The sequence below is a fragment of the Mugil cephalus genome, chromosome 1, assembly GCF_022458985.1.
Source record: "Mugil cephalus isolate CIBA_MC_2020 chromosome 1, CIBA_Mcephalus_1.1, whole genome shotgun sequence".
NCBI classification, from domain to species: domain Eukaryota; kingdom Metazoa; phylum Chordata; class Actinopteri; order Mugiliformes; family Mugilidae; genus Mugil; species Mugil cephalus.
The window spans coordinates 18,526,857-18,544,418 of NC_061770.1; the positions used below are offsets into that span (position 1 = coordinate 18,526,857).

Sequence of the window (17,562 nt, forward strand, 5' to 3'; positions counted from 1 at the left end):
GAGCCCTGATAATTGACAGTCCTGTGGGGATGAGTTGAGGGACAGACACGGTGCATATATCTACAGTAAGTAGTGCTACCTCCCTAATTAATTTAGATGAACCAGCCTCGAGGCATCACGATTGTTGCCCCTGTTGAGAAAGTGAAATATTTAAAAGTCCAAAACAAAGGCAGGAAGTAAGTATTTGTACAGTGATTCTGTCTGAGTCGTTTAGTTAATCATTTATAGGCACATGTATTATATCAGTCATGCTGCTGCAGTGTTTATAGTTGCCTCACCGTGTGGCTTTATATCACTCTTTACTTAGTCCACATCTGAGTGGTGAAAAACAAACACACCAGCCTCAGCTCCACTAACGCTCCACCTTGTTCACTTTTGAAGCAGCCAGGAGTTCTGACAAGATGACGAGAGCTGGTACCATCAGCTTGGAACATAATTTAACTTTCCAACCTGTTAGACAGCTGGTTGTAAGGAGATGAGGTGAAACAAGAAGAGAGGCGAATGAGGAGAAACCGGCAACAACATGAACTTTGATAAGGGACTGTCATATTGGACTGCATTTATTTTCGCTGGCGTACCTAATATTTTGTCATGCGAATATAAAATTCATGATGATGCGTGGCCAGACAGAAAGGTGGTAAATTCCACTGTATGATCATTTTGATTATTATTATTTATCCCAGCACACTGGCTACAATGTTGTGGCCAAAATAATAGAAACACGTGTCGGTAAAACACAACACAATCGAACTATAAACCACAGCCTTAAAAATAAAAACAAAGATGAATCAGCAGTTTTCTTTTAGCCCTCATGCCCTTATAAGGACAAAAGTGTCCTTTTCCATTTTATTTATTGTTACCATTGAGGGATAAAAATGACCTCTTCAAAAACACTTTCTTTTTGTTTGTTTTTGTCGAAAGATTTGTGATGCCATCACAAACACTGGCATATAAAGGGTTAAGAGTCAGAAAATAATCAAACCTTTGGTATTTGTGATTAGTACTGAAGTAGATTTATGTAAAAAAGAAAAAAGAAAAAGCTATTTTTAGGGCTTTTTTTTTTTAAGAAAACACGTTTGTCCCTTAATGGTAACAACGTAACAATTTTAAAATCAGGTGTGCGAATTAAACTATTGACACCACAACCTTCATGAAGATGGGATTTAGTGCAAGGCTGTGCGTTTTCACTCGATTACCTAACGAACCGGCTCGTTGCATTTTATTCCCAGTGAACGCGTAGAAAGGATTTGAAACAGGCGATGAAGGTGGCGCACGTCTTTAGCATTAAACCCCCCCCCTTTCTCCGACTGTCCCTGAACGCAGACGTACGAGGACCAGCACAGCAGCGAGGAGGAGGAGGAAGAGGAGGAGGAGAGCGAGGACGGAGAGGAGGAAGACGACATCACGAGCGCCGAGTCGGAGAGCAGCGAGGACGAGGAGGGCGGAGAGCCGGAGGACCAGCAGGGGGCCAGCAGACAGCAGCAGCTGGAGTGGGACGACTCCACCCTCACCTATTAAAAACACACGCAACGCAAATCTCCGACAACACACACACACACACACACACACGCCACCAACACCCTCACACTCACTGCTTCACACGCACACCCCTCCCCTACAGTTTCATGTCTAGGAGCCATGATGTAAAAACTAAAAGATACTCCCTTCAGCGTATATATGGTCAAGGTTTTTCTGTTGTTATCTTAGTGGTGGTACTCAGTGTAGTGTAGTCATCACCGGATTGCTGATTTGTACGTTTTTTTTTTTTTTTTTTTTAATTTATTATATTTTAATTCCCAGGAAAACTTGGCCTACATTTGTTTTGAACTGAGTGAGGAAGCCAACCCTGCACTTTTTATTTTATTTTATTTTTTTCGTTTCCTCTCGGGCTTTTAAAAAGGAAAATAATGTTGGTTTTCCTGATGTCTGTCTGTTCTTTGCTGATGCTTTTAGATCCGTTTGCAGCTAAACTCACCGATAGCTTCTAACTTTTATTCCACCGTGAAACAGAGCTTTTAACAAGTAGACTGCGTTTTTTTTTTTTCCTTTTCTTTTCCTTTCTTCTTTTAGTGCATGAGGAAAAATTCGGGAAGTCATACGTGTAGAGAAATAAATTGCTTTTTAAAGATTTTGTAAATATAAAAGAAACCATGTAATTAGTCAGTGTGTTAGTGGAGGCCTGCTCACCGGGGTCCAATATCTAAAAAAAATACGTAATGTAGAATATTTGTGTCTCACAGGCTGTAGCATGTCGCTGAATTTCCGCTAAAGCCAAGTTCCATCATGCTTGTACAAAAATGATCTGCTTCACGATGAGAAACCCAGGACTGATATGAGGAGGTTTCCTCGACAAAGTGGTGTCCATTTTGTCTTTTATTTTATTTTTTATTTTCATATTTAATTTTCTTTGCAAGGAGTAAAATCATTTTCTCAGCTTTCTCCTAGGCAGGACTGGTCGACGGTTTCGTTCATGCTTTTACGCTCTACTCTTGCTGTCAAACGTGTTTCATTCCCAGTAGATCTCACTGTTGTACAGAGGGGATTCTTTCTTTTCTTTTTTTTTTTTTTTTTTTTTGAAGAAGAAGAAGAAATGTACAAATGGACATGGTCGCGCTGAACTTCACAAACGGGAGGGAGGGAGGGGAGGCCGTGCTGTTGATCTTCAAAAATGTGGGTACTTAATATTTCTGGACGAGCAGAGAGATATCCTCAGCAGCTTTAAAAAAAAAAAAGAGAGAGAAAGAAAGAAGAAAAGAAAAAGCCGAAGTAGGAAGGAAACAAATAAACTTTCAAACTACTGAAAGAGCGTATTTTCTTTAGCTTTAGCGGAGACTGGTGGTCGAATAGTTGTCGGGAAGTGAAAGTACTTTTCAGGATATCTTTGTTGCGGGTTATTTTCCACGGCTGTTTAACCTTTAAATAATAATGATGATAATAATAATAATAATAATACCTTCATCCGATGTGTTTTTAAACTGTTTTCCCGCCTCGAAAGAATCGGCGCGGCAGGAAAACACTTTGAAAGCAAAAAATGAAAATCGTTTGAATCTTAAAATGAGATATTTTTTTGCAGTAGACCACTAGATTTTATTGTACATGGAACTGTACTGTAGAGTTGATATTTGTTTACATTTGGTAAACTTCTTTTCCTTCTGGTGTTGGTATAGAGCTTATACAGTTGATGGCGGGGGGGAGGGAAATAAATGTGTCCAGCCTCTTAATCTCCACTCAGACACTGTTGTGTGTGTGTGTGTGTGTATATATATATATATATATACATATATGTATCTTTCACTAAAGTAAAATGTACCTACGTTCTTTTGGGTACATTTCCCAAACCTTAAGCATTAAGTGAAACCAGATTTGTGGCATTGCGGTCTGCAGTAAGTGGCATTATCAGGATCAGAAAAGAGTTGCATGTGAATCTATTTCCAGAGGCCAAAATTGAATTGAGAAACATTTGACACTTTTTCTTTTTTTGTCTCTTGGGAGGATTTGAGCTGTATTTGTATTTTTTTTTTTGTTTTTTTCTCGCCTCTGTGGTGAAAATCTATTGTAGTCTCCCCTCCATGATGACTTGGAGCCCAGGTCTGAGCCGGCTGAGATGGGAGTGCCTTTTGCCGATCATAGCGTAATTAGCAGGTCTAACAAGAAAAAAAAAAAACTAAAAAAAGCAAACAAAAAACAAAACAAACGTATCCATGTTCTTTTATTTGTGTTTCTTTCTTTTTTTTTTAATTTACTAGATTTCTTACATAGCTTGGGATGCGTTTTCTCTCAGTTCGTCGTAACGATAGTCCACCGCTAGTTTTATTAAAAAAAAAAGAAAAAAAAAGAAGTGAAAACCTTTTACATAGATGTCATGTGTCCTTGTTGATGTGTAGAGGAAGTAGATCCATATTGTATCTTCTATAGATATCGTACTAAATCATATTGACGGAATCCACCTTTAAAAAGATGTACAGTACATTATGAAATCGCTTTGGCAGCATACATGGGTATACTGTTAACTGACCTATTTGTGTATAGTGGAAGGTGATTCTGAACGGTGTCCTATTGCCTGACTTGTCGAGAAGTGATTTTTGAGGGCAGCATGAAATTCACCGGAGTATAAATAAGCCTGTCGGCCGAGAGCAGAAATCCTCACGGTTTCATTACGTCAAACACCCTTCTCGTCAGAGGTTTTAACAGTACAGTTTGGGTCACTGGTACGTGCGCACAGTCTCCACCGTGACTCCACCATCATCTCCAGTTTATGCTTTCTGATCAGCCCCTGAGCTCAGTTGGTAGGAAATGAATGTCACTGCCTAGCAACCTGAAACGCAGCCATATTGTAATAACACTACTCTCGGGGGGGGGAATTGACTTTTGCATGAAACACCAGTTTTGTGTTTTCGTTCCGTGTGGAGTTGTGAGCCTGGAGTGAGAAAGGAGTCGTGATACGCTGCCGACGGTCTGTTTCACACATCCATGACACTCCAGATATCATCTCTTTTTTCTTTTTTTTTTTTTCTCCTTTTTCTTTTGACAATTTGTTTAAAAATGGACGATGGCGATGTTTCCAGGACGGCCGGATGCTTCCTTTGTGCTTGTTGGAGCTGCTCTCACTTTTCTACCAATTGAGAGGCAAATTGTAGTGAAGTCGATGCTTGCTCGTAAACATAATAAAGGATGATGAGATGGGGTATAACTTCTGTCTGCTGTTTTCATTCAGACACTGCCAAAACATTAGGTGCGCTAGAGGAAAAGAACCAATTCTGATGCCTAATGAAACGGCATCAGAAAAGTGCTAATCATTTTACCTAACCTTGATAGAAACGTGTTGCATGTGCAGCATAGTAAAAGTCAATAGTACTATACAAACCATGGCCTTCACCATGAAAACAGTAGAATTAGCTGCTCTCTGTTATTTGGAACAAATACAACCTCAGTGGAGATCAGATTTAGTACAGGACTGTTACATTTGAAGGCACTCGTTTTTGCTAATGTACCTAATGAACTGGCAAGGGCAGGTGCTGCCAATGGAAGTCTGTTAAATATTGAGCGTTGGCGACCTCTGGTGGTTGAAAGTAAAATAAACTCCTTTAAAGCCCAAAAAGTAATTAAAACCAACAAAACACTTTTTTTTTTAACCCATTCAAAGTACGGACTTTGATGCTTTGCTTCATATTCTAAATATTAAAACTTTATATGATCGTAACAAAGTTTGAAATAGTGGATTATGAATGACTCTGTGGAGGATCAATAAAATAAACATCTAAATATGTAGTAAATATCTGTTTGCTTTGTTATGATGTCACCTCAAGAGTATTATCTCAAATAAGAGTAGATTTCTTCTTACGTAACTGTGGTGTGTGTGGTTAACACTTCAGATCTTGTCACTGTCACAAATGTAATTCTCTTTTTTTTTGCATGTTTTACTGATTTGCTACATATTTCTGGATCTTATCTGTTTTTACGGTGGCGCTGTAGGTGTATTTGGCCTTGACCAGGCAATATGCGAATGAAGGATAAAGGGCGTTGCAGAAGCAGTCAGTTATATTTCAGTAGTTTATCAGATAAAAACTGATATCTAGTCTTCACTTTCAGTTAGAGCCACTTGACCCTGCTTATAGCACTACAAAGTCCACAGTCCTCATTGCAGTGCTTTTACTCCAGCCTGCACCCTTTGCTTATGCTACACTTCCCCTTGGGGATTAGTGAAGTTGTATCTTATCATTTTTGTGTTTTTTAAAACAGTTTTGAGACTATCCTGACATAATTTATAAACTCCAATCACAAGAGGTGTAAAGCTTTCTTTCCAGGTATGCTAGGGTCCGGGAGAGACACACATTTTATCATCAGAGGCTGTATACAAGCCAGATGTCTGTGTATTGTATTCAAACTGGAGCACTGAAGCTTTACAGTATGCAACACAAGTTACTTTAGATTTCTCATTCATGTTGTGTTCCTGTTATTTTGTCCAAAGCCACGCAGTTTAGAAAAAAAAAAACACTACATGATTAACATTCACAGAGTTTTCAGATTCCCACACAGGAAATCAGCATTTTTTTTTTTAAAACATCACTGTTGAATGTTCAGTTTTTAAAACAGAAACACAGCACAAAAATCACAGCAGCACGTTCCTCTTGAGCGTCCTGCACTGTTCTACATTCATGCACGCGTCTTCATAGTCAAGAAAAAAAAATAAAAAAACACGCTCGTACCTATAATACAATTTTACACTTCGCTGGACAAATAAAAGACATTTACAAAAGTCTGACGTGTATAAAACAATACTGTTAAAAAGTGTTAGCGTCTACTTGTCCAGTTCCACTTAAAAGTGCACTGATTCACCAGACCTATGACTGATTGGCACATTTTTCTCAGTCAGAGCGAAGACGGACTTGATAATAACGTTTGGTAGAAGTGCTATGCCTTGGTTTTCACACCAGAGCTGGCCAAGGCCAGGATTTTGTCTTCAGATCCTGAAAAAAAACAGGAAACAAAGATGAATATTTGTGCAGAAAACTTAACTTTTAGTGAAAAAAAAAATGCTTATGCTCACCGAGGTTTGCGGTCACTTTTTCAAACTGGCTCAGAGAGGCTGTGGCATTTTCAGCGAGAAAGCTCTCGTCCTCTGCAGTGAGCTGTCAGACAAATTCAAAATGTTTATTTTGAAGACGCACTCCGTCAGCCTCGTGACTTACCAAAATAACTCAATGCAGTGTGAGGACTTCATGTGGACTCATGAGCACGAGCCACTGAATCATGAGGGACTCAGCAGGGGAAAAAAACGGACATCTCTGCTGTGACCGCTTCTCACCTTCTCTCCCAGTTTTCTCAGGGCCGTGAGGATTTCCATTTTCTGCTGCGTGTGCACGTCCCGCGACAGTTTCCCCACCATCACGTCTCGGTCCATCTGTGCAGAATGTCACACACCGGTTGGTAAAAATTTTTTTAGGCTGAGCCACGAGCAGCTAAAGACTGACCAGCACTCGGCACAAAACAAATACAGGTATTATCTCTGACACTGGAGTCCAAACCTCTGCTAGTCTGGTTCTCAGTTGTCCCGGCTGCTTCTTGGCAAAAAGCCGGATCACCTCCGGAGTTTTGAATGCTTGGCTGATGGCGGCCTGGATCGCCTGGTGAGCAAAGAGTATTCACTTAATTTAGTTACTTCTTGTACAATCTTCCATCCCAGATGCACCTTCACCTCCAGAGACCAGAACAAACAATCTAATAAAAACGGTTTTCATTCAGGATACTCAACTTTCACATGAGCCACTAACACCTCTTTTCTTCTTTTAAAATTACAAGTGTTTTAATTTTAATATTCATCCTGTTTCAAGTGCTTTATTGCAATGGACCTTTAGTAGACAATAAAGGCTATGTCATCTTGTCTTCTTAAGTCACACACATAAGCTGCACATTATTGATTATCCATACCAGCTGCATTCCACCGAGTTCATCCACAAGTGTCATGTCTCCTTTCATGATCTTCTTCAGGGAGTCGTTGAATTCACCCAGCTGCTCCAGCGTTTCCTTCTTTGTCTCCTCGTACTCTTCCTCTTCCAGTTCTTCTCTGGAAAAAAAACAAAAAATAAGAATAAAGGTTGACAACCTACCAGAGATACAGAGATCATTAATTGTTAACTCTATTTTTGTGTCATCTTTTACATGTCACCTGCATTCCTCCAGGTCCTGAAGCTGCTGCATCAGTCTGTCGAGCTGTTCCTCCATGTTCTGCTTCAGCTTGCTGGTTTCTGATTTCCCACGAGAAGCCATCCTTAGTTGAAATCCTATTTCCAATAGTGAAAAAAACAAATCAGATTATAAACAGCATGCCATAAGCCCCTTAACCTGACGTGCCACCTCCCCAGATTGGTGGATCGAACGTCACAACACAACTTTACAAGTGCTTCTTCAGCTAGACACTGAGTACATCAGCAAACTGGGTGAATATTTACACCCTGAAAGCTTGTGCGAATGGTTGAAGATGCTTAGTTGGCTAAGCGGCTAGCTAGCATGCTAAAACAAAACATCTCACCGGGACTCGTCTTTAGTTGTGAACAAGTCGTGCGGTCTGTGAAATAATTTCCACAACTTGACGAATGGGCAAGCAAAATGAACGGAATCGCCGACCTGTATTGCTTCAGTTAGATAAAATACGGTTACAAAAACGCTAGCTGTTTTTTCGAGTGTTTAGAAAGTGGGAGATTTGCTGTTGTGAACGTAGCTCATGATTGTGGGTGCGGCTCTCCACTTCCGGGTCGATTTCGTCCAATCAGATTCGTGGATCTTGGCAGGTCGTTACAGGACGCGGGTGACACGTTAAAGAGCCACCGTTTCTGCTGCAGAGTATTGTAAAGGTTTTAAGGACTTTAGCTGTTTTTATTTGTTGTAGGATGATAATATGAATCACTGGACATATGACAGAAAACAAAAACGCATAATGTGTTGTCTGTTAAGAGTTCTGAGTTCTGCTTAACGACGCTGTACGACATATCGACGCTTGTCCCCTTTTAGAGACAAGGCTAACGTTTAATGTCGTTAACATACATCATAGCCAAATTTATTGCTATTTTTAAGTTTGACTTGTAATTCTCTTAGCATGCAACTGTAACTGTTCATCTGTAAATGTTTATAATGTCCTACTTTCTGTTATTCTGTCATTGAGGCTCATGTGACCAAGTAAACTAATCGGTTTCCGTGCCTTATTAGCTGCTGAACCGTAAACCCAGCTCTACATTATGAGTCATGGAGGGTCCTGGTGTAACCAAAGTGGTCCTCCTGGCCTGCGGGTCCTTCAACCCCATCACCAACATGCACCTGAGGATGTTTGAACTGGCTCGAGATCACCTGGAAGACACAGGTAGAGTGGAAGAGCGATGCTTCTCCTTGTGTGTTTTTTTTTTTTTTTTTTTGTCCACAGACAACCATCAACGCACTTTTCAGTATGAGCACCACAAATTAAATGAATCAAAATCAAATCGCTCAAAATTTTGTCATCATTACAAGAGAAAGGCTGAAAAAGTAAAAGGGAGTCACTTTGGTGACTGGAAAAGAAAGTCTGAGGACTTTGTACCTCAAAGTGTCTAGGCCAGCACCTTGTCCGACAGTTAGTCGTCATCAGTGTGTGTGAGTTACTGAAGCAGATGTAAAGTTATTTGGATAAATTAATCCAATAAAAAATTCTGCTTCCATAATTTGACCCAAGTAAGAATAGAGTGTAGCTCCTCTTACATGTTATTGTTGTGATTACTGGTGCAATAAAATGTAATAGTTACTTATAGTTACCAGAAGTAGTGAAAAAGTTACTTTCTCTGCTGCTGAGTAAACTGCGTCTCATACACTCACTTGCCAATTCATTAGGTACAATACTGAAAACGAATGCATTCGAATGCAGCAGTCTGAATCTCAGCTTCAAGGAGGTTATTGTATTCAGTGTTTGTTTCAAATGACAGAGAGAGCTGTTGTCACTTCGGGCGCTGTGGTTTGTAGTGCTGTTAAATCGTATTGTGTTGTAGTGACACAGGGTTCTGTTGTTTTTACAACCCCAGTTTTAGTCAGTGGGCTCGGCTAAATAACAGAAACACTTTTTAACTGCACCACAAACTACTTCCTCCATAATGATCGTCTGATGCAGTTTCAACATAAGCTGAATATCGTAACAGTCAGAAGGGGAACTTAGTGCGGGACTGTTGTTGTTGTATACTGAGGTGGAAAGATTGAGGCCTCATCTGAGACAGCCTGGATGTAGAACAGAGACTGGGGACTGCCTTGCTTGGAGATGATTGAAAAACATTAGAATTAGGAAGGAAGTGGTTTTGAAAGCTTGAGGAAGTGACAAAGAGGCTGAAAGGATGGGAGTACGTCTCCCTTATTGTTCTTTCACCCAAGCTATATCACTACCTTGAGGGAAAAAAAAACACCTGTCATTTCATTACAAATACTATTTCATTTTGTCATAAATTCGGAGTCAGGTGCGCACTCTGTGGATAAAAGCTGCCATCACATTCCTTGCTGTATGCATGTTTATTCACACTTCTTCTGCTGTGTCTAAGGTCAGTACAGCGTGGTGAAAGGAATCATCTCTCCAGTGGGTGATGGCTACAAGAAAAAGGGTTTGATTGAGGCCGGCCACCGCCTGGCCATGGCCAGACTGGCCACAGAAAGCTCAGACTGGATTACAGTGGATTCCTGGGAGGGCTTGCAGCCAGAGTGGATGGAGACCGCTAAAGTCGTTCGGTAAGCTGACGGTTCTCACGTCGTGTCTGTGCGTGGGAAAGGCTGGAAGTGCATTTTGTCTTGAGGCCAGAGAATATAAGGCACAACGTGCCAGACATTTCGAACGCATTCTTTTGAGTTGTATTGCTTTCTGTTTTGTGTTGTCTTTAAATTCTCGTTCGTCAGTCACTCACCAAGCACGTGTTACCAGAAGATGTGTCTCAGTGAGGTTCGCTGATTTCTCTAGACACTTGCGTGGGTCACGTTGTTCTTAATGTTAGAGTTTCGTGCTTGGTTTACCCTTTACTCCATACCCGGAAGCTTTTAGCCCTTTTCCTGTTATTAATCTAAGTGTTTTAGTCTTCAAATTAAACTGAGACACAGCCCTGGTAAGACCTAATATGTGATATCGTACTCACTTCGCCCTAAAAGTTTGGAATATATTGTGATAACTTATAAATAACTTTTGCAAAAGCATCTTCTTAGATAATTTCTTGTCACTCTCAGAATTGTGTCATTTTTTTATTAACATTTTTTAAGATATTTCTAACTAACCGATAGCATAAAAAGTAGACATTGTTTACTGGCACAGTTCCAGCAGCAACATTTCTGTAAAAGAATTGGACTGGTTCCAGTTTTTTTAATTAATTTAATTTGTTAATTACTTACTGTAAGCTGCATAAGGAAACCAGAATCTTTTGTGCGTCTGTACTTTCAGATCATCTCACAGGTTCTGACTTTCTTACTGTAAAGAATTAGCAGGGTTGGCCAAGGTAATTAGTGGTATGAAACACCGAACACTTCCCCGAACACCGTGGTCACGATCCAAAGAAGATGTTTAGGATTGGATAAAGCCTAAATAAAATTTTAAAAAACGAGGAAGTCAAACGAATGGTCTGATGTTCTTTTGTGACGTCAAGGGGTTTTTAATTATTCCATTTATTTAAAATGAAACTGTATTCCTCCAAGGCCATGGCTCTGCATGACGCAACACAAACAGACAGACAGGACTGCAGCAAAAGGAAACACTGAAAATTGAAGTGTGATGAAAAAGAAGGAAAACGATTTGCCGATAAGAGATATACTTGGGGATTTCCTGTGGCAAACACTCCCTGTATTTCATTCATGGGAAAATTTTGAGCCTTTGTCGCACATGTGTCACGTCAACGATCATCAATATTGACTTTGTATTTGCCCACGTAGGCATCACTATGAGGAGCTGTTGGCAGCAGAGCAGAACCACGATGACGTGGACACCGTCAAGTATGCGAAGAAGAGACGCATAGAAGAGAAGTACATTGAGAGTTCAGCTCAGCACAGAAGGAGAGGTAGGACGTGTATGGATACACAGGATCAAATAACTCAAATATTGTTCTCTTGTCAGCGCAACTCCATTAATAACACCTGACTCCAGACAAGGCAACAAGTCTCATCTTGCTTCAACTGTATTCACAATTTCCTAAGAAAAGACAATACTTTATGGGTGTTGATAGTCGGGGTGTGGCGTTTTGTGGTGGTTGCAACTGAATCACATGATCCATTATAAAGGATGGCATGCATGGCGCAAGAGATGAAGTAAATAAACCTGTCAGCGTATCAAAGACAGGCCAAGTGCCAACTATGTCATGTATTCATGTTCTAAACCTCTCTGTCCAGATTCACTCCACCAATATAGCACATTATGTTCCGTCTTGTACCATTGTCCCTGAGGTAGTTGATTTGCTGCTAATGTCCTGTCATATTTATACGACATTTCATTGCATCACGCTGCTCTTCTTAACTTTTTGCAAATACTTCTTCTAAATCCGGCATAGATTGATATATAGATACATTATATGCTTTTTTATTTATCCTGTTCACACGGAGCCCTTGTCTTGTGGATAACACCACCTGTACATATCCCCTTTGTTCTTGTTTTTATTCATAATCTTTTATTCCACGAACACGGAGCGCTATGTGAAACCAGAGTCAAATGCCTGGTACGTTTGTGTTCACACATGGCTAAGTGAAGCAGATTCGGATTCTGATACTCGCAGATGGACATTTAAAAAAAAAAAAAAAAAAAAAAAAGTATCGTTACTTTTTTGTTCCATATTCTTTTTTGCCGCCAAAGCGTGAGTAGCATGTCTGGGTAGCTTTAGGTACGCGTGTGAACGCTTCGAGTTGATTTTCCCATTTGGAAGCGGTTTTGGTCACATTGTTAGCACACAGTGCGTCCTGAGACGCGCAAAGGACTGCTCACACAAGTGAGTGCTAAAATTTCACATCTTTAGCTTTATAGGTCTGGGGGAACTTTAAATTATCACAAAACAAAAAAGGTGCCATGTGTCCTGAGGCAGCACTTGAAGAGACTGAAAAGCCAAAAGCGCCGTATGTGATGTCTATTTATTAATAGGAAGACTTGTTTGATTCCCTCAGCCCCAATGCAACGTGACCATTGACAGTTCTTTTAAACGGTTGGGTGTGTTCTTCCAGTAGCAGCTAATTTGTGTCTGCTAAACTTGTTGCCTTCCAATTCGGTGCACGCCCATATTTGTCCTCCAACTTTTTTTTTTTTTTTTATCATCATGTGATTTATTATATTCCATACAGTTCTGTTTTTTTTTTTTTCCATACTGTATGCAGAAGCACGATACAAGACCTGTAAATAGATTGCAATGATGAGTTACATGTTATCAAAAGGCGGCAACGACCTCCATCACGACTCCTTTCTCTCCGCTCAGACGGCCCTCAGCTGATGCTGCTGTGCGGGGCCGACGTCCTCGAGTCCTTCGGGGTTCCCAATCTGTGGAAGCAGGAGGACATCGACGAGATCGTGGGCCGCTACGGTTTGGTCTGCATCACCCGCAGCGGCACGGACCCGCACAGGTTCATCCACCAGTCGGACACGCTGTGGAAGTACCGCAAGAACATCCACATGGTCAACGAGTGGGTGACCAACGAGATCTCGGCCACCCACGTGCGGCGGGCCCTGCGCCGAGGCCGCAGCATCAGGTACTTGCTCCCGGACGACGTCGTTCGCTACGTCCGCGAGCACGACCTGTACAGCGCCGAGAGCGAGCAGAAGAACGCCGAGGTGGTCCTGGCGCCTCTTCAGAGATACACGGGCACTTCCTCCAGCTGAAGATGCTTCCCTGTAGGTTTACTGTGAATTTAAAACGAGTCAGACGGCGTTTGGTTCATTTATTTATTTGAGCTTCCAACGAGTGCCTAGACCAACCTTTTCTTAAGAAACGTCTCTGAGTGTGATGGTGCAGGGACAGTTTCACTTGAGTACAACTTGTGTATGTGTGTGTGTGTGTGTGAATGTGCATGACTCTAAAACAACAACAAAAAAACATCAACTAGCTGCTATTATTACAGATAAAGCTGGCGTGTGCTTATTTAACTTAGGATTCACTGTTCATACATGATCTTTCATCAAGAACAAATTCATGGAGACGTGCTTCAACACAGTTTCAGTTTGCACTACACATCTCTGCTCTCGGGCATGTTTTTTTTTTTTTTTTTAATCTAGAGCAGGATTTTTTCTACCTTAGGTGAGAGAAGCTTTAATCACTAATGTTGCAGATTTCAGATTGAAGCTGTGATTTGTATCGTGCTGGAAATAAACGATTTTTCAACCTCTGGAGCTGTTTGTCGCTTTTACTGTGCTATTGTCACGCAGATGACACACACTGGACGGGAAGGCGACACCTTGGCTGTTTGATTAAAGTGCCTTTCAGAGACGTTCACATCAAAGAATTTCAGCTAAAATAACAAATCACAAGTAGCCGAGTAAAAAGCTGTGACAGAGTCAGTATCTGACTACGCTACCGGTCAAAAGCTTTAGAATTAGTATCCTCTGGTATAAGTTGGTCAGGGCTTCATCCTACAGCAAGATCATGCAACAAAGTTGGAAAGAACTCTCTGATTCTGATTTCTATTTTGAAAGAAAAGAGTGTCATGAGCTTGTTCACGTGTTAAATCAGATAAAGATCGTTACTTTGATGAGAATAGAATTTAGAATATAGTTCGGGTTGTTTATTGATTCTATGATTATTTATTTTTTTAACTCCAGTTGTTTATTTGGTCTGTGCTTTCATTTCAGAGTAAAGTGAGACATTAAACTGAATATATTTCAATAAGAAAAAAGTTCTAAAACTTTTGACTGGTAGTGTAATTTCTAAATAAAGTATCCATCTAATTATCAATCCATCTAACATGAATAAACAGGGTTTACGCTCTGATTCACTAAGTCCGCCTTATTAAACGGCTCATTAACGTACCTGTTACCAAGTTTTTCCACTTTTAGAGCCTTATGGGCGAGTAAACAGGCTCTGAGAAGGTCATTCTTCTAAAACACCCTGACCTGCTTTCTGGAAGTCACGAGTTAAAAAACTTCAGCTGAGGTTTGGACAGGCTCCATGCGCTGCAGGTGTGAACCATGTACCTGCGTCAGTGTTATTTTCCTCATTGCAAAGACAGGTGTGTTATAATGCAATCCACACAACAACAACAACAACAGCAACAACTGGTGTTTTCCTCCTCTTTCACTATCAGCGCGGTCGTCAAAACTAAAGCAAAAGCGTACAGGGGTGATTTTTGTCGCGTGACGGGGGGGAAAAAAAATTTCCTACAACCACAAAGGCCAACGATTTTTGCCTCGTTGCACGTGTGCACGCCTTTTCTGTGTGACCGATTTCGAAAGCCGTGCATGTTAGTAAATTGTCCAGTGAGACCAGTCTGACACGTCCTCTGCAAACCTCAGACCTGCAAACCACCCTACCGCGTGGCCCCGAGGCGGGGCAGAGGTGACAGAGGTTCTCTGGTGACAGAGGTTTTAATGCCAGGCCACACCTACCTTAATGCCTCCAGGTGTCTTTCAAAGCAGCACTGGCTCGGAGACGTTTGGCAGTTCTGCATCGACCCAGCAGAGTGACACATCTCGGAGGAAAGGTTGTGGTGTAAAAAGGGGGATAATCAATATGCCTGCCAGCCTCTGTGGTACGTGGGACATCATCAGCAATGTCAACTTGGAGGGCTACATGATTGCACTGGGTAAGTCCTTAACGCAAGTTATTTTCATTTATAAATATTAAAAAATGAAATAGACGTGTTATTTCATGGCTGCCAATATTTGAACTCACAACTACATACAATTTAGGATTTAATTGCATGCGGATATATGTAGAAATAGAGATATATGTAGAAATAGAGCCGTGGGAGTCAGATACCGTAGTGGAGGAAAGTTTTCTTACGTTTGCAGGAGTGTTATTTAATGTATGCGTGGGGCTGCGTATTCTAAACCGCAGTGTGAGAATGTGTTTGTAGCCTTCAGGGTGGAATTTGTTCCCCCAGATGCTCACCCTGTGAAATTCATTTCCACCGTTGCAGGTATCAGCCCTTGCTTGCGGAAGATTGCTCTGAAGCTCAAGCTGAAGAAGGTGATAGAGCAGCAGGGGGACCAGTACCTCGTCAAAACCATCAGCACCTTCCGAAACTACACCATCACCTTCAAAGTGGGCCAGGAGTTTGACGAGTTCACGCAGGGGCTGGACAACAGAAAAGTCAAGGTGAACGACGCGTGTCTGAACGCAGCGAGGCTGCGAGTGTTTCACCCATAATGTGAGGCGTTTTGGACTTCGTGCACGCTGTTAAAAGTTTGTCGTTTCTCGTCGTCTTTGCCGTCTGCGCAGTCGCTGGTGAAATGGGAGGAGAACAAGCTGGTGTGCGAACAGAGTGGAGAGAAGAAGAACCGGGGCTGGGCTCACTGGGTTGAGGACGACAAGCTTTACCTGGTAGGATTTTGATTGTATATGTTTCATGTATTTTTATATATACCCCAGAATGATCAAACTAAGACATTTTAAACTTAATGAACATGTATTTCATTAATATTTCTCCTACCTTTGCCCCTCAGGAGCTGTACTGTGAAGGACAAGTCTGCAAGCAGGTTTTTAAGAAGAAGTGAGTTAAGAGGAATGAAAGATGGATTTCTACAGATGTCCTTTTTTCTGATGGAAGTGCTTGATCCATCACACTGAACCCTGAATGACTTGAGGGGCTGTGGTGTTTTCTCTTTGATGTAACTGCTCAGAGAAAACGTCCGTCAGGCCAGGGCTTCACGCCACTAGATGGCGCCACTGCATTACTTTTCCCATAAACTCAGTTAGCTGCTTTCTGAAACTGTCAGGAGCCACCCTCATAACAACACTGAACATCAAGGACGTTCTGGGCTCTTTTCAGATGGCTGAAAAGAATGATTTGTGTCAACTGTCATATCAGAATCAGAAAAAGCTTTATTTATCCCCGAGGGGCAATTAGGAGGGCGAAGAGCGGTACATACAATTAAAGAGCAAGAGAAGAAGTACACAAAGGTGGGTGGGCAAAAGCAGCATGATGTGTGTAATGGCAGGCCTGCTGCCAGTAACACAAAGAGTGAGATGATATTGTGGTAAATATGAAATAAATATATAAAGAAAATGTAAGAAATGTAAAATGGAGTCAGTGCAGCAACATTCGGTCCGCACATGACATTTATTTATGGCTATTTCTGTAAGATTCCCATTCATGTCAATACATTTGTACTTAATGTAACATAAATCAAGTGTAGGATATTTGAAATTGTAATACAGTTTTGTGTTGTAAATTTGACTTTTGTGTTAAAAAAATGGGTTTGAAAGAGATGTAAAGTTACTCTGGGTCATCCCACTTGAGAAGTTGTTGCTTGGAACTATGCTGTTTAAAACGATGCACTCCCTTGCCAAAACATTAGGTACACCAGTAAAAATGAATGCTTTTCAATTTAATAGTCCTGCCTGAAATGTTAACGTTCATAGGATAGGATGTAGTCTGTGGTGCTGTTGAACCGGATTGAAGTGAACTCTGAATTGTTTCTGTTATTTAGCCCAGCCCAGGAAAACAGGAGTGTCAGAATAATAGAAACATGTGTCATTTTTTTAATGACGACAGTTGAATCAGCAACTGTGTTATTTGAAACTAATGTGGAACACCATAATCGTCATAGTTATATTAAAATGCATTATTTCCCCCTAGTGTACCCAATGAACTGGCAAGTGAATGTATATCATCATAATAAACCTGGACCTATGCGGCATGCTAATTTGCAATGTATATGTATTCGTTTGTAACTGCCACTAACATAATAATAATAATAAAACATGTTGTAGTGATCTTGTGTCACACTATGGAATATATTTGTTCTCAGTTGTTTTTTCCTACCTTGTTAAATAAAAGGTAAATAAATAAATATAAATGCTATTTATTTAGCAGGAAAATTGGAACATCATTGTGAATCTTTTCAGCCAGGTGGAACTCCACTAAAGCACAAGACATGTACTACACACACAA

At 40.8% G+C, this 17,562-nt stretch overlaps 4 protein-coding genes across 12 annotated transcripts in view; 3 read left to right on the forward strand and 1 right to left on the reverse strand.

Moving 5' to 3' along the window:
• clstn1 (calsyntenin 1) overlaps positions 1-4,690 on the forward strand; it is a 38,514-nt gene extending 33,824 nt beyond the window's left edge. For all 5 annotated transcript variants that reach the window (XM_047607882.1, XM_047607904.1, XM_047607896.1 and 2 more), the window contains one exon: positions 1,324-4,690. In XM_047607882.1, the coding sequence (XP_047463838.1) occupies positions 1,324-1,518 (195 nt within the window). In that variant the 3' untranslated portion in view covers positions 1,519-4,690. The remainder of the gene's footprint in view (positions 1-1,323) is intronic.
• On the reverse strand, positions 1,757-8,201 carry lzic (leucine zipper and CTNNBIP1 domain containing). Its single transcript, XM_047607966.1, has 7 exons — positions 8,030-8,201; positions 7,667-7,781; positions 7,429-7,564; positions 7,026-7,124; positions 6,806-6,901; positions 6,548-6,629; positions 1,757-6,467 (listed from the first exon to the last, which is right to left on the reverse strand). Exons 2-7 carry the CDS (start codon positions 7,765-7,767, stop codon positions 6,412-6,414), a joined length of 570 nt encoding a protein of 189 aa, XP_047463922.1. The 5' UTR covers positions 7,768-7,781; positions 8,030-8,201; the 3' UTR covers positions 1,757-6,411.
• A 69-nt stretch (positions 8,202-8,270) lies between these two features.
• nmnat1 (nicotinamide nucleotide adenylyltransferase 1) lies at positions 8,271-13,840 on the forward strand. 4 transcript variants are annotated; one of them, XM_047607924.1, is made up of 5 exons: positions 8,271-8,351; positions 8,704-8,854; positions 10,047-10,230; positions 11,413-11,537; positions 12,933-13,840. In XM_047607924.1, the coding sequence occupies exons 2-5, from the start codon at positions 8,740-8,742 to the stop codon at positions 13,331-13,333; spliced, it is 825 nt and encodes a 274-aa protein (XP_047463880.1). In that variant the 5' UTR covers positions 8,271-8,351; positions 8,704-8,739; the 3' UTR covers positions 13,334-13,840. The 4 variants fall into 4 exon arrangements, with proteins under 4 accessions (XP_047463880.1, XP_047463889.1, XP_047463907.1 ...); XM_047607933.1 differs by having other exon boundaries at positions 8,276-8,345; XM_047607951.1 differs by lacking the exon at positions 8,271-8,351 and adding an exon at positions 8,353-8,477.
• Positions 13,841-15,048: 1,208 nt separating this feature from the next.
• On the forward strand, positions 15,049-17,385 carry rbp7a (retinol binding protein 7a, cellular). Of its 2 annotated transcripts, XM_047607978.1 has the most exons (4): positions 15,066-15,249; positions 15,586-15,764; positions 15,888-15,989; positions 16,112-17,385. In XM_047607978.1, exons 1-4 carry the CDS (start codon positions 15,177-15,179, stop codon positions 16,160-16,162), a joined length of 405 nt encoding a protein of 134 aa, XP_047463934.1. In that variant the 5' UTR covers positions 15,066-15,176; the 3' UTR covers positions 16,163-17,385. The 2 variants fall into 2 exon arrangements, 1 of the variants encoding a protein (XP_047463934.1); XR_007114367.1 differs by having other exon boundaries at positions 15,049-15,249; positions 15,586-15,989; positions 16,112-16,169.
• Positions 17,386-17,562: the final 177 nt, after the last annotated feature.